Here is a 14420-nt window from a genome sequence, read left to right as displayed (position 1 = left end):
ACATCACTTGTATAATTTTTATTGAATTCCTACCTAGATTAGAAATTCATGTAACGAATTAAAACAAGAGATCCTTTTGCAAACTTATAATAATCTACTAAAAATGCAACATTCATCAATATTTCGTATAAAAAATAATTAGATAACAACAAATTTGTATTGCTACTACACAACACTAAGAACGAAGCAAGTTTACAAATTTTATTTCGTATAGTTATTTACTAGCGAAGATGAAAATAGTGTTCATTAACGCATACACAGCCGGCGCGCGGCGTTGTTTTTCAAACTTTCGCCAGACTGAACCTGGTCAGGGCTTCAAACGCACATGTGAGACTGAACGTCTATTGCTCAGTGCCTTGAGTTCATAGTAATTTGACATTTATTTGTTCTCTATGGAACCAATTACTCTAACAGGGATTCCAGTTATTTTTATTTACTTGTTCATAATAAAAAAACATAAAATGCAAATTAATGTTTTATATTTTAAATGTCTCATAAGTAGTTACCAAAAAGAATATACTAATACGAAATTCTAACTGACCGACAGTATAGAAATTGCAATCAGCAAAGCATTACTAAAACGATGAACAAACAGTCACACATTTTATTTTGGTCTCTGCATGTTTTCACGGTTAACATGTACACGTAGAAGTACGGTAGCAGCGCGGTTTGTATGTGTGCACGCGCACCATATACGGATGCACACATTCGCATAATAATGAAAGTTGTGGGAAGTCCAGCTCTATGCAACGTGAATGTATGGCAAGATTAAGCAAATGATGCGTCCGTACGCGGCGGCAGGCGCGCACACATACAAGTCACGCTGCTACGTTTGTATGGGGTTACCATACTTGCTTTATTAAATTACGCTTTTAATATGGGTTTAAGTTTTCGTCTTGGAAATATGGAACAGCTTTGTATAAACCCATACATGCACTGAAATCACTGGACGAAGTTTTTGAAATGTATGATCTTGGCGTTCAAGGCACTGCGCGAAAATCAGGTGAACGTTTTTATACGTTGCCGGCAGTGAATGCGTTAAGTCCTGCTAGGCAGCTAAAAATTTTAACAAAGTTTCTTGTACAATACTTGGATTAGTTCTAAAAATTAATTGGTGTCTTTAATTTTGCATAATTAACTAATTATAGTACTCATTATACTCGGCTTGCATGCCATAACACGCTTTGAAGCGATAAAACATTCTTATGTTTGTTCTATTTCCACTTTTATTTAAAAAATTCAACATAACGTGCAGAAACTGGACAACCAAAATTTTTTCCTTAAACTTGTACTGCATAATGCAGCTGAAATAAAATTCTATTGCTATTTCTCTCATATCCCTATATTACAGTAATAGTTAACAATATTTTACCGATTTACTTAGTACTTTAATTAGTTTTATATATTACAAATCAATATGTAATACAATAGTTGGCAAGTCAACAGAAAAACAGTTGTATTAGCTAGGAACAAATCCAGTGGAAAATACAGGAGTGCATTGCGCACGCGCAATTTTGTTCAGTCTTGAAAAATAAAATATAACGACCGCATGTGACGTTTGTAATGTACTTATATATTTTGTAACGAACGAGTACATACGCACACATGCGTAATCCTGCCTAAGCTAGATTTGTGCCTATCCTAATAAACAGTTTTACATCATTGTTTACACATTAGTTTACATCTTTGACTGAGATTTGTATCCGTCAGAATGGCTGGTTGCCTGTGGCATCTGGTACTGAGTGTACATTCAAGAATTGCAACCTACTTGCTATCTTTCCTAAATAATTGTTACTTGTGATATATTCTGGGAAATTTGAAAAAATGTTGACATGCCATTCTGATATCAGGGTGGCTGGTCGCCACTTTGTTCAGCATGAAGAGTGCAGATTTTCCATAAGTACGTATTACGAATAACTGCGAACATTTGCTAGTTTCAGGAATGAAAGTTCACCTACGTATTTTTTATTTATGGTAGTAAGTGACGGGACGAACAAGTCGTGCGCCTGATGGTAAGCGGACCACGCCTGAACAGTTGCAGTGCCACTCACGAGCTTTATATCTCAAAAATCTGAGAGGCACTGCCACTGCGCCCGTCACCCTGAGACGTAAGTTGAAAAGTCCCATGTGTCTGTAATTCCACCAGGACCCTCACCCTTCAAAACCGGACCGCAGTAATGCTCACATAGCTGCTTGGCGGCAGAAATATGTAAGGTGGCAGTACGTCTCTGTACGAGCTCTTCACAAGGAGCTCTACTGCTACTAAAAAAAATCTACATTGGTCAAAAAAATGTAACAAGATTAAAAATGTTATCAAGAAGTGCCTGATAGTACTAGAAATTGTGTATCACAGATAGCAATTCTGCCCTCAGAACGAAAAAAGGCACAACTGCTGTGTAAAGTTGCCTTATTCGTTACGAGGGCAGAATTATTTAGGAAAGGCAGCAAATACTAGCCAATAGGTAGCAATTTTTGAATCGCCATAGTCAACCAAGCATTCTGGCGGACACTATTGGTGTATGGTTTTTATATTGTATGAGATAGTCGAATTTCATCCAACACGGATTACAACTCTGCATACACTTGCCAATTAAATTATTGTACGAAAAAGGCCTATAAATATGAATTGAATGGATTCACATGGACAGAGTTTTATTCCTTTATTTTTTAACAAGCAACGCATTAACATATCCGTTTAAATAAATTTAATAATAATAATTGACTGTGTTTGTACACGTTCAAAATAATAATACACTACAATATATATTTGAAAGAACAAAGTTTTGGAATGTAATACCTAATTTCTTAATTACCTTCAGTATCCTCAACATTCTAACATGCAACATGTTGTTTTATCTTAAAATATGGAAGACGTTTCAAGAAAATTTGGTGAATAATATGTGTCACAAGTTAACATCCAATACCTTGCCCGTTGCACCAAGTAGTACCTTGTAATATAACTCGAAAACCCGCCTGGCATTCAGAAAGGAACCTTAAATCCTATACATTTCGAAACGCGTTCACTGTTTAAGTTTATGAAGTCGATAATTTTTTTGGTTTTTCTGTATTTATTGAATTTAAAATTTCACTCAAAACATCAGTCTTACATTTAGGGGGTTTACTTTACATTGATCTCGCATTTATATACAGGGTTATTTTAAAAACCTGACAACCTCTCAGGACTATATTACTAACATCATAAACAACAACATTTGTTCCATGACTTTTAATAATTGATCAGATTTTACTTTCATACAAAAATAAATAGACGAACCGGTAATAACTCCGTGCAGGACGGAGGTGGGAGTCGTCGCGGTGGACGCTTGCACGTTTGAACTTATTCTTCCAAATACAGACCTAAAAACTGTCAGATAGTACAAAAAAACTTTATTTTTGGTAAATTTATTATGTTTTGAAACAAGTCATGGGACAGAAGTTGTTGTTTATGATGTTAGTAATATAGTCCTGAGATTAGTATTTTAAAAACATCGAGTATATAACCAGAAATAGAGACGAAATAAGGGCCATATATTCCTGGTAACACATTAGCGATACAGCTTTTATAAATATCAACTCTCGTTTGCACTGAAATATAGACAGGCCAACTACTGACCTGTGTGTACGTCTCCGTATATTCCAAAAAATATTCTGTATTTATTGTAATAAAGATAATATCTCTAACAATGCCGTGCTGTTCTATTCGCTGGTGTAGGAGAAACAGCAAAACATCTAATTGCAAAACAAACGAAATCACATTTCACCGGTAATTAAATATGTAATTTTACAAATTTTCGTCCATTATAGCAAAGCTCAAGTTAACTGGTCGATTTGAAGTGAAGCAGTTGACGACACCCGCCAATTGATTCGAACACGGGCTAGCCAATCGGAGCGCAGTTGTCACAGTAATGATATGGCAGAATAGTTTTCAAACAAATTAAATGACATTTCGTCTCCATTTCTGGTTATATACTCGACGTTTAAAAATAACTCGAATTGTTTTTCCAATTCAAGAAGCCAAAACAACAAAAAAAGACGCCATTTTAACGATCTATCGAAACTTATGATTACGTACATTAATAACGAAATGAACTTAAATTGCCGTCCGTTTACTAGCTTAAAGAGAGGCAGTTTATCAAAGTAGAGCAGAGCGTAAATGTAGTTAAACGATCACTAGGATATCGTCATTTTGGACGATTATGGAAATAAAAACATAATGTACGAAGGAGCTCAAACATACAACAAATTACCAAAAGATATTAAGGAAATACAATCATTCCAATGATTCAATAAGAAATTAAAATTCCACATCATGAATTTCTCGCTATTTTGATGTTTGATGTTTTTATTTCTATAAGTTGTTATTGCTATTAACGTATCACCAAGGCAATTGATGTACAATACTTGATTATGGCCTTGCTTTTGTTTTTTCATAGAACACGAAATTTTATCTGTATACCTTAATTGGAATATTTTATTAGCACGTACTCTCCGTAGACATTTTGTGATACCTTGTTTTTCTCGTTATGTGAATTTGTATTCTTTTCAGATATAAATATTTTAAACGATAATAAACCATTTAGACGTCTCCTCTTTCTGAAAATAACTAATCAAATTGCAACTTATACTTTGTTAACTGGGTTGAAAACCTTCTCCGCTAAGGTGTACAACATAGCAAGTAAAATCGTAAATTTGAAACTGTCAACATGTCGCATGCTTGAGTGGTTTTATCTACTTATGAGGGGAAAGTGAAGAAATCTAGCTGTGCTAGAAAAGTTAGGGTATAGACGTATATCTAACTAGACTTATAAGTTATGTATGAAGCTAAACCTATTACTGAGAACCATTATATACCAAAGTGGGAAAAAAGATTTGTTTTAGCCTGCGATTGCTCAGACGATATTTTTTCTCACTTTGGTGGACAATCGCCTTAATTGCATAAAAACAATGTAAGGTAACTATACAATTGCAACAAATTATTTATTGTCTGATGATTGCTTTTTCATTTTTAAGTGCGTAAAAAGCCGTACAAAGACATATTGTAATTATTTCATTCCTCTTTCGCTGGATTTCATTTTTATTGGTCGAGTAATACAATATCTCTACCACGAGTTTTGAGTTCGTGTAAAATATTTGACAATTTTTGCATCTTGAAAAGCGCTCATAATAAAATATTTTGTAAACTCATGATACAGGAAGAAATTCGTTGACATGACATGACATTTTAGGCAAATAAATTCATTCATTTATTTTCACTCTTAGATCCTAAGGGCGCCTTAAAAGTTCTAATTTAAGCGTCTTCGCTTATAGAAGCACTGCAGTGGCGTATCTGTTGCGTTTCATTAACTTTTAGTCCCCCAATTGTGACTGCAAGTGGCGTGGGAGTGTCACGGCAGTGGCGCTGCTACTGAGCTTGCGCTTCTAAATATTGTATGAAAATTAGTAGCGGCGCGGCTGCAGTGCTTCTATAAGCATCTAATTTGAAGGAGCCCTTACTGTATTGTTTTATTATTTTTTTAAATAACAGATTTTACGGTTCTGGTTACTTTGACTTTTAAGCCAACTTGACATTAATTTTCTGTGTTGCCAGTAGGAGAAACTATTGAAAATGATGAGCAGCAAAATTTAACCATACTTTTAAATGGGTAACCTAATTTACTTTGTATTCTGAAGTCGAATATGAACTCCGGCCAAAGAAGAATAAGGCCCTTTTCATAGACAACGGTTTCCACATAGAACCAGTCTTTACCAGTTAATAACGTGGAGCAGAACGTTAAGAACTTTCATACGAGACTCTGTGACAGTCGTTAAGTTCTTTTGGTATAAAGGTCTGGCTACATGTTCAAGTCCCACCACAAGTCAAATAAGAAATGAGGCTATCAGCGCAAAAGTGGTGTAACACGCATTTTTTTTTTCGACAACATTAAATAATTTTAAAGTACATAATTATTTTATTATAATAAGTACGTAATTTGGTCATTCAAACTAATGCTTACGTAAAGGTGTTCTGAAAATTTATATATCTTATTTCGTTTCGGAAATATAAAAACGATCAACGGTCAATCTGACATCCACAGCGAAGAAGAACGAACGAAATGTACTATGTCCTGAGAACAAGTAGTCTTGCACATAGATCTTTGTTCTACGGATGAGTCGCACTCGACCACGGATGCCGTCAAATATAAATAAATTTACAATTATGTACTGTAGTATAATTTAAAATTTGTATAAAACAAAATTAAAACCCACAGGTTAAACAACTTTTACGCTGATAGCCTCAAATATGAATTTGAAACCGTGTTTAAGTACTACGTTGCGCCAGTTCACTCTAGATAATGCTCGACCGTGTGATACGGAAACCGCGTGGAAGGCGTTCAAACATAACACAACAACAATAACATGGCTAAATCTTTAAAAAACATTTTGTCTCCACACAGAATATATATTTACCCAATATATTTAAAAAAACCTGTTAAGTTATAGTAAGATTATTTACCCGCTGCAGACTCGGTTACAAATCATGGGAGCAGGACAGCGATATTGCGGTTTCTCTCTCACCTGTTTAGTGACGTACGCTGCGTGAGCACGTGACGCACATGCCCGTTTTCAATAAAATCAAATCGGTGCGGTACCTTTTAAGTTAAACTTTTTTTTATTTTAATACCATTACTGTTTGTCACAACGGATAGTTTTTGTAAAAATCGCATTTTAGCGGCAGAACTAATATTAGGGCTCAAGGACGTATTGTTATCAATAATGTGCTATTTAAATATTTTTTATTTCCATTTTATGCAACAAAATTTAACATCATCGATAGCATTCATCGACTATAGAATGCACTACAAAAGGCTAGTGCTAAGTGGGAGAGGGAGCGCATTATCGCTAACCCGCTCCGATGACCAAGTTTGCAACGAGTAAATAATGTTCCTATAGTAGGTATAACTATAGATAATATCATTAAGAGCTATGTATCAGGCAACAATTTAATCCAATATTAAGAACTTGGTAGTCCGAGATTTACTTGCATATTAGTTCTCGTTATATTTATTCATTTACCGCCCTTAGGGTCAGATCACACTAGCAGTTTGTATGTAAGGGACGTGACATTGAAAAAATGTCTTTCGGTAATGCTTGAAATGTCTTTTGTGTGCAATAAACGATAAGTTTATGATTAATACTGCATTTCTCAAAATTGCTTAGTTCTTTTGTTTTCAATATAGAGCTGTACAACGATATTGTAAGTCAGACAGTAAGGAACGTTGATATTGCTGTCAAAATATGACAGCACGTGGTGCGTAGAGCTCGTAACAAAAATACAGTACTTCAGACTGGAATAACCTTAGGGCCATATAAAGGTAAACTTAATCACAATGTTATCAAAAGTGAAGAGCTTTGATTTTTAAAGGTAGCATGTTACAACTCTTCCTTTATGTATAAGTCGTTGATGCACAAATATCGCATGTGTGAAATAACCCTAAGGCACAATTTTGTATTACGTAAAAATGTTCGAGGGACAATCACAATTTCATTCTAAACTATTACGTACGTGTAATTATAGCTAGATTTATGTTTGAGTAGGTCTGCGTACGTCGTCGACTTGTATCAGCTGTTCTATGGGGATGAGGGATAGTTCACCGCCGAGCATTGGTGCTGGTAGACCCTGAAATTATTTTTTAGTTATATTATACAACAAAGCCGAAAGAGGTGTTCAAACGAGCAATAGGATCCGGTCGTTTAGGGTGCTAACAGACAAGTTGCAATGGAGACCTCGACTGCAAGTGGCGGCTTATATATAATAATCTAATATACCATTTTAATAATAGACATTCTTAAAAGGCAAGATCCTTTTCCTTTTGTCTAAAACAACTTGATTTTCTTTAGTAATGGCAAATGATAAGATTTGTTTACATTTTTGATCGCAAGTTCCATAGCATGTAGTCGTGGATTACGGATAAATTGGTAAATTAAAATGGAGGATTTCAATAGTGATATGATTACTTAATAAGGAGAGCACTGTATCGGTATTTCGTAGGGCTTGCAACTGCAGTTATCTTAATGGAGGTAAAGTTAAGCAGATCTGATTTTAATAAATGCATTGAAATTACAAATAAACGATCAGAATTTAAATTTCAACAATCCCAAAAAACACAGATTGAAAAATTTAATAAACTTAAACTGAAGTGCACAAGTAACGAAACGTCAACGTCACTGTCAAATGATCAAACACATACTCAATCTGTAATAAACTTATCGAACAAAACGTTAGATCAGTCTGCTTTTTCAGTTTTGCAAAAGGGTTTGAATTACGCAGTGGCTCCTCGTCGTGTTCCATACGAAGAAATTATTTGTAACGTTGAGGATTGTCTAGTTAAAAACAACATGAGAAAGGAAGATTTGGAGGCAATACGCCAAGACGTTTCGTCAATATTGCGTTCAAATAAACAGCCCAGACCGAATCTTACTCGAGATGAATATAACGCGCTGAGGACCTTCCGCGAAGATCCTGAATTAGTCATCCTCCGTGCAAATAAAGGTAACGCGACGGTGGTCATGAATACGTCAGATTATAACAGCAAAATAACTGACTTACTATCGGATGAAAGCACGTATAAAAAGGTGAAGAAAGACCCTACCACCAAGATATTAAAAACAACAACTAACTTAATATCTAAGCACTCCGATACGCTGAAACTTGATGTAAGTGCGTTTGTGCCCTGCGCCGTGAAACCACCAAAACTGTATGGGTTACCAAAAATACATAAGGCTGACACCCCACTCCGTCCCATAGTTAGCCAGATTGACACACCAACCTACAAACTGGCTCAACACATGGCAAAGGTACTGTCACCATTGAGAGGGAATACTTCCACACATGTGAAGGATTCATACCATTTCATCAGTGGAATCAAAGATCTACGGTTAACTGATGATGACACCATGGTCAGTTTTGATGTTCAGTCGCTGTTTACCAACCTACCAGTAAAAGACTGCATTGAAATTGTACGTAGGAAGCTAAGGGAACATAATATGTCCATTGAATATGCAGAATTATTAGAACACTGCCTAACATCAGGCTATCTATTGTGGAATAATGAATTCTACCTACAAATTGACGGTATAGCGATGGGCTCCCCGGTATCTCCCGTTGTTGCCGATATTTTCATGGAAGACTTCGAGGAGCGAGTTTTACCCATGGCCCCAGCTAGGCCGAAGATTTTCAAACGGTACGTTGATGATACTTTCACAATATTACCTAAAGATAGCATACCTTCTTTCTTGGACCATCTTAATTCTTTTAGTACTAAGATCCAATTTACTATGGAACAAGAGAATTGTGGTACTTTAGCTTTCTTAGATGTTTTAATTAAAAGAAATCCTAATAACACCCTAGGCCATACTGTATTTCGAAAGAAAACCCATACAGATAGGTACCTCAATGGTAATTCCCATCACCATCCTAGCCAGTTAGCTACCGTGGGCAAATCTTTGTTTCAGAGAGCATATGGTGTCTGCGACAGTAATCATCTGGCGGGGGAACTTCAGCATATAAAGCAAGTCCTACATGCGAATAAGTTGAGGATTCCACGCCAACGCCGCAGACCCCGTGTGAAACCACCTACAGTCGAGCGAAGACCTGCCATCTTACCTTACGTGAGAGGTGTTACAGACAAGATCGGAAGAGTCCTCAGGCGTGCATCTATCAAGACCTATTTCAAGCCCCTGAGGAAGATTTCTCAGTTCCTGAGACCCGTGAAATGTAACATCCCCTTACAGGATGCAGGAGTTTACAAGCTTGACTGTGAGTGCGGTCTCTCTTATATTGGACAAACAAAGCGAAGTATTTGTACCCGCGTCAAAGAACATATAGCTGATGTCAAACACCGTCGCGTAAACAAGTCTGCAGTCTGCGAGCATGTCATGGATAAACCTACACATTCAATGAAGTTTGACAAACCCCAGGTCCTTGCAAAAGAAGTCCGTTATCTACCCAGGATGCTGCGAGAGGCCATTGAAATTAAAAAACATCCTAATTTCAACAGGGAAGATGGTTTCTCCGTACCACCAGTTTGGGATCCAGTATTTCCTCTAATGAAAAATCCCAAACAGACATAAGACTGCAGTACTAATTAATATGTTTTAGTTTATTCTAATTTCTATTAATAATTAATAATAAATTAAACCTAATAAAAATTCATTCAATAAAATAATTTGTAAAACTTAATGTAGCGTAAATTGGAATGTTTTCTTTGTAAAATTAAAAATAAGGTATTTAATTAATAACTATTGTAACTATAGTGAAAAAATAGGGTGGTTTGCATTAATATTAGACATAACTGGTTGAAGACTGTACCACCTCAGTCAACCGTGACCATGGGACCTGTAAAGGGCCCGAAACGTCGGTTTGTTTGAAAAAACAAATATACGCGATTTAAATCCGGAAAAATAGTTTCATTTCCTATGCAGTTATCTTTTTAAGTTTTACGTACATACTATGTTTTGTGTAATAGGTTACTTGTATTGCGCATCCAGGTTCCTTGTTATATTTCTATCTGTGAGATTCCAGTTGTTATTATTATTATTTAAGTTAGTTTTAAGCTCTTGGTCTTCCTTTTAGATATATAAAAAATAAAAAGTAAAGCCTGTAAAACTACTATTATGCAGAAAAGTATTTTTGTAATGACGGTAAAAATGTACAACAATTTACCGAAAGCTCTACGGGTGAAAACACAAAACTGCGATGCGGCGTCGCATTGCAGAAATCTACGAACTCGCACGACGCATCGCAAGAATTTGCGAATTGCTCCGCATCGCGCATTTCTGCGATGTTAATCTTCTTTGTGTTTTTTTCCTATATTTTCTTATCAATAACAGTAATGCAACACTCTTTTTACGATCCATGTTGCTACCTAGTTTAAAAAATACATTCAGTACGGTTGATGATCGTCGAAAGAATGGTTACCCGAACCGAGGCAGTGCGATTCCTTGCCGCACGAAATAGCATCGCAGCAATTCGCGTTCCAGTTTTCTGCGTTGCGAATTCGCATCACGCCGATTCGCAGTTTTGTGTTTCGACCCGATATCGAAAAAGGAACTGTTACACCTGGTTTGGTTTGTCGAAGTGCATGCGAGTGAATGTATAGTATACCTTCAATATTTGTATGCCTACTGTTTGGTCGGACAGTGAGACTATACTTATTTTGTACATGTCAGCTTCTATATAACTTGTGTTTATATAATAAATTAATTATTATAATTAATAATGTTCTGAAAAGTGACAAGCTGCAAGTAACAAGCATTCATTCATTCATTCAAGTAACACGATGCTTCGGAGTCTTCACTGAGCTGTCTAGTAGTAGCCTAAAGGACCATTTTGATGGAGAGAGTTTATTGCACGCTTCGTGACGAAAAATCGTACGCGATTATCGCAAGCAATAATCGCCATAAGATTATCGTGTGTTTACATTCAGGCAAGAACTAAAATCTCGCTTACGATTATGTCATACGAGATTCGCAAGCAACTTAATCGCCTCCTCAGCTGTTTACACAGAGAAATATGTAGTAAATAGATTCTTGCTTACGAGGTTTCGACTCGTCTAAACACGATCTCCTATGTTTTTCAAGTTTATACGATTATCGTACAAATCGGTTTGAACCGTTTTGAGTGCGAGAATTGCCATTCGAGTTCAGTGATTACTGCGGTATTGACCAAAATGACGCAAAAAATCATTCTGCTGCTAATATTAGGTTCGTTGCACTCATATTGCAATTTATAAAAATATATTATATTCTTAAATTTTATAACATTTCTTAACCCAACATGTTTTTTCGTTCTCGTTTCATTCATTCTTGCTTAGAAAATCAGTTATAATTAAAACACCCTCGCGCACCGCACTCATGGTAGCGAGTGGCAGGCACAAAAACTCGAAATACAGTTTTTGCTTTCAACTTCTGTTTACATGGAGACGTTCAATATTCAAAGGCGAGGCGATTATCGCTCACGTGGAAGGCGACAATCGTGAATGTTTAGATGAGGAAAGTTTTTTACATTCTTGCGATAATCGTATCTTCGAGACGAGAAACTATCTCCATCCAAATGGGCCTTCAGATATGTCGTCCCGCTTCGAGAAGCCAAGGAAGCTGTCGGGTCGAGCTGAAAGCGGTCCTCACGAGCGAGCTGATCCTGTCGGGCGTATGCGGCGTGTGCGCCTTGTGGTCCCCGCTGGCGGCGGCGGCGGCCTCGCGGGCTTTGCGCAGCCCCAGCGAGAACACCGCCACCGAGCGCACGCGCTTCACCAGTGCCGCCTTCGCGCGGGATCGACCTGCGGCAGTTACGGGGAGGGTTCGGTTGGCCGTTGGAGTCATTTCTGCCATCGGCCAACTAACACGCGGCTTAGTGACAAAATATTTTTTTAAGATATCATAAAAAACCGTAAGAACCGTTTAGAATATTGATATTGTTTAATGATATTTCAGCTACGCATCTTCAGTTTTGTGCTATTTAAAACGGTTATTTGACCATTTGTCCTTAGCCGCATTTTTGTTAGTGGACGACAGATTTCTCGAGCGACGGCAATTTAAATCGCAAAGTTCCTAGATGCACTGCCACTGCGCCCGTCACGTAAGCTGACAAGTCTCATGTATCTGTAATTTCACCAGCACCCTTATCCTTTCAGATCAGGTGAAATTACAGGCACATGGGGTTTGTCAACTTATGTCTCAGAGTGACGGGCGCAGTGGCAGTGCCCCTCAGATCTTTACGATTTAAAGCTCTGAGTGGCATTGCAACTGTTATGCACTGGCGTGTAGCTTACCATCAGGCGCACAGCTTGTTCGTCCCGTCACTTGATATTGTAAAAATAAAAAACACCTTCAATACTGCCGCCGTTAGTTGAAAGGACGCATGTGACATATAAAAAAAAAATTTTATGTATACCGGCCGTGATACATTTTCATTTTTTCCTACATGTATAAGACATGGAGTTACCAGCAAGAGAAAAAGATATATTTTTTAATTTAATTTCTTTAAACATTACTTTCTCGGTTTTTTTGTCACAAGCGCCCTTTTAACTAACAGTGGCGGAATATGTTTTGTATATCTAATGTTTAACCGGATACAGTGAAACTATATATATACATGTCGACTTCTATACAACCTGTGTTTTCACAAATAAATGAACTAGGAACTAACCGCTCTTGTCCTTTGGCTTGTCGTCTTCGCTCGAAGTAGCACTGATGTCGACAGAGGGCGTGACAGACGCAGCAGGGGCGTTAGGCGGCGCACCCGCCGCGTTCAAGTCCGGCTCGGACCCGCCGGCGCTTACGGTGCCTGACAGCTCCTATGGTATCATTGCATATATATTATTGCAAAGGCCGGGAAATGAAAGGTTACCCGACGAGTATAAGTTACAACTAAATGTAAACTGGCGAGATAGCTATACGTCTGTCTCGCTCTTGCAAATAATGAAGGCACCCCGATTGGTCGATTGTGTATTCAACACTTTTAGTATACTGTTCCAAAACTTTTGTTCCATGACTTCTAATAATTCTTCAGATTTACTTTCGTACAAAAATAAAAATATTTACAATGGATCGTTCTAAACGGTGATCAACTCTGTGCGGGGTAAGGGTCGTCAGATAGAACGCTTGCACGTTTGAACTTAATACCTTACTACCAAATACAGATCTAAAAAGTGACAGATGTTTTGTAAAATTCATGGAATAAAAGCTGTTGTTGATGGTGTTAGTACTATAGTCCTCCCCTACCACACATTTTTGTTTTCAAAGTGCGTACTTGGAAAACAAAAATGTGCTGCAGTCCAGCTATGCTCTACAATTTTCCTACTACGTTCAATTTTGTAAGAAGATAAGGTTTCATGATCATTAACCCGTTTATACTCCCACTGCTGGGCACGAGTCTCCTCTCAGGCGAGGGTTAAGTCATAGTCCGCCACGCTGACCCAATGCGGGTTCGGGACTTAACACGTTTTCCGCGTCGGCGACGCGTTTCAGTGTCTGACACACTTCATAGAAACTCGTAAATTACAAAAAATCCCGCGCTCGGAACGGTTCCGCGGCCGCCACTGTGTGGCCAGAGCGTTAGTCCACCACTGCACTGCCTGATATATATAAGGTTTATTTCATTATTATAAATGATACAGAATCTATAAAATTTTGTTATCACTACAGGGAAATGTTAACTTCACGTGCCTGCAGAGTAGGATTGACGAGAGGCCTGTGCTGTGTGGGCTGCGGGATGCAATGTGCGGATCTGTGCAACGGCTCGTCTCTGAGTCCTCGAACGCCAAGGAGGGATAGTGGAGCGCCAGGGGTCGCTTCCTGCACAATTATTATTAAGTATATTTTTTATTTATTTAAATCAGGCAACTATGACCCATATGATACATATCTTAAAGACTTAACAT

General features: G+C 37.4%; 1 protein-coding gene across 1 annotated transcript in view; it reads right to left on the bottom strand.

The window, feature by feature from the left end:
- Positions 1 to 7252: 7252 nt before the first annotated feature.
- Positions 7253 to 14420, bottom strand: part of LOC113227392 (anoctamin-8-like) — a 33038-nt gene continuing 25870 nt past the window's right edge. The window contains exons 16-19 of the mRNA XM_026460286.1: positions 14206 to 14334; positions 13187 to 13334; positions 12166 to 12317; positions 7253 to 7657 (exon numbers count right to left, since the gene is read on the bottom strand). Coding sequence (XP_026316071.1) covers positions 7562 to 7657; positions 12166 to 12317; positions 13187 to 13334; positions 14206 to 14334 — 525 coding nt within the window. The 3' untranslated portion in view covers positions 7253 to 7561. The remainder of the gene's footprint in view (positions 7658 to 12165; positions 12318 to 13186; positions 13335 to 14205; positions 14335 to 14420) is intronic.

Source organism: Hyposmocoma kahamanoa, unplaced genomic scaffold (assembly GCF_003589595.1).
Source record: "Hyposmocoma kahamanoa isolate Upper Pololo Valley unplaced genomic scaffold, ASM358959v1 210, whole genome shotgun sequence".
NCBI lineage: Eukaryota > Metazoa > Arthropoda > Insecta > Lepidoptera > Cosmopterigidae > Hyposmocoma > Hyposmocoma kahamanoa.
The sequence above is the reverse complement of the archived record's forward strand: the minus strand, read 5'-3'. Positions and strand labels throughout refer to the sequence as shown.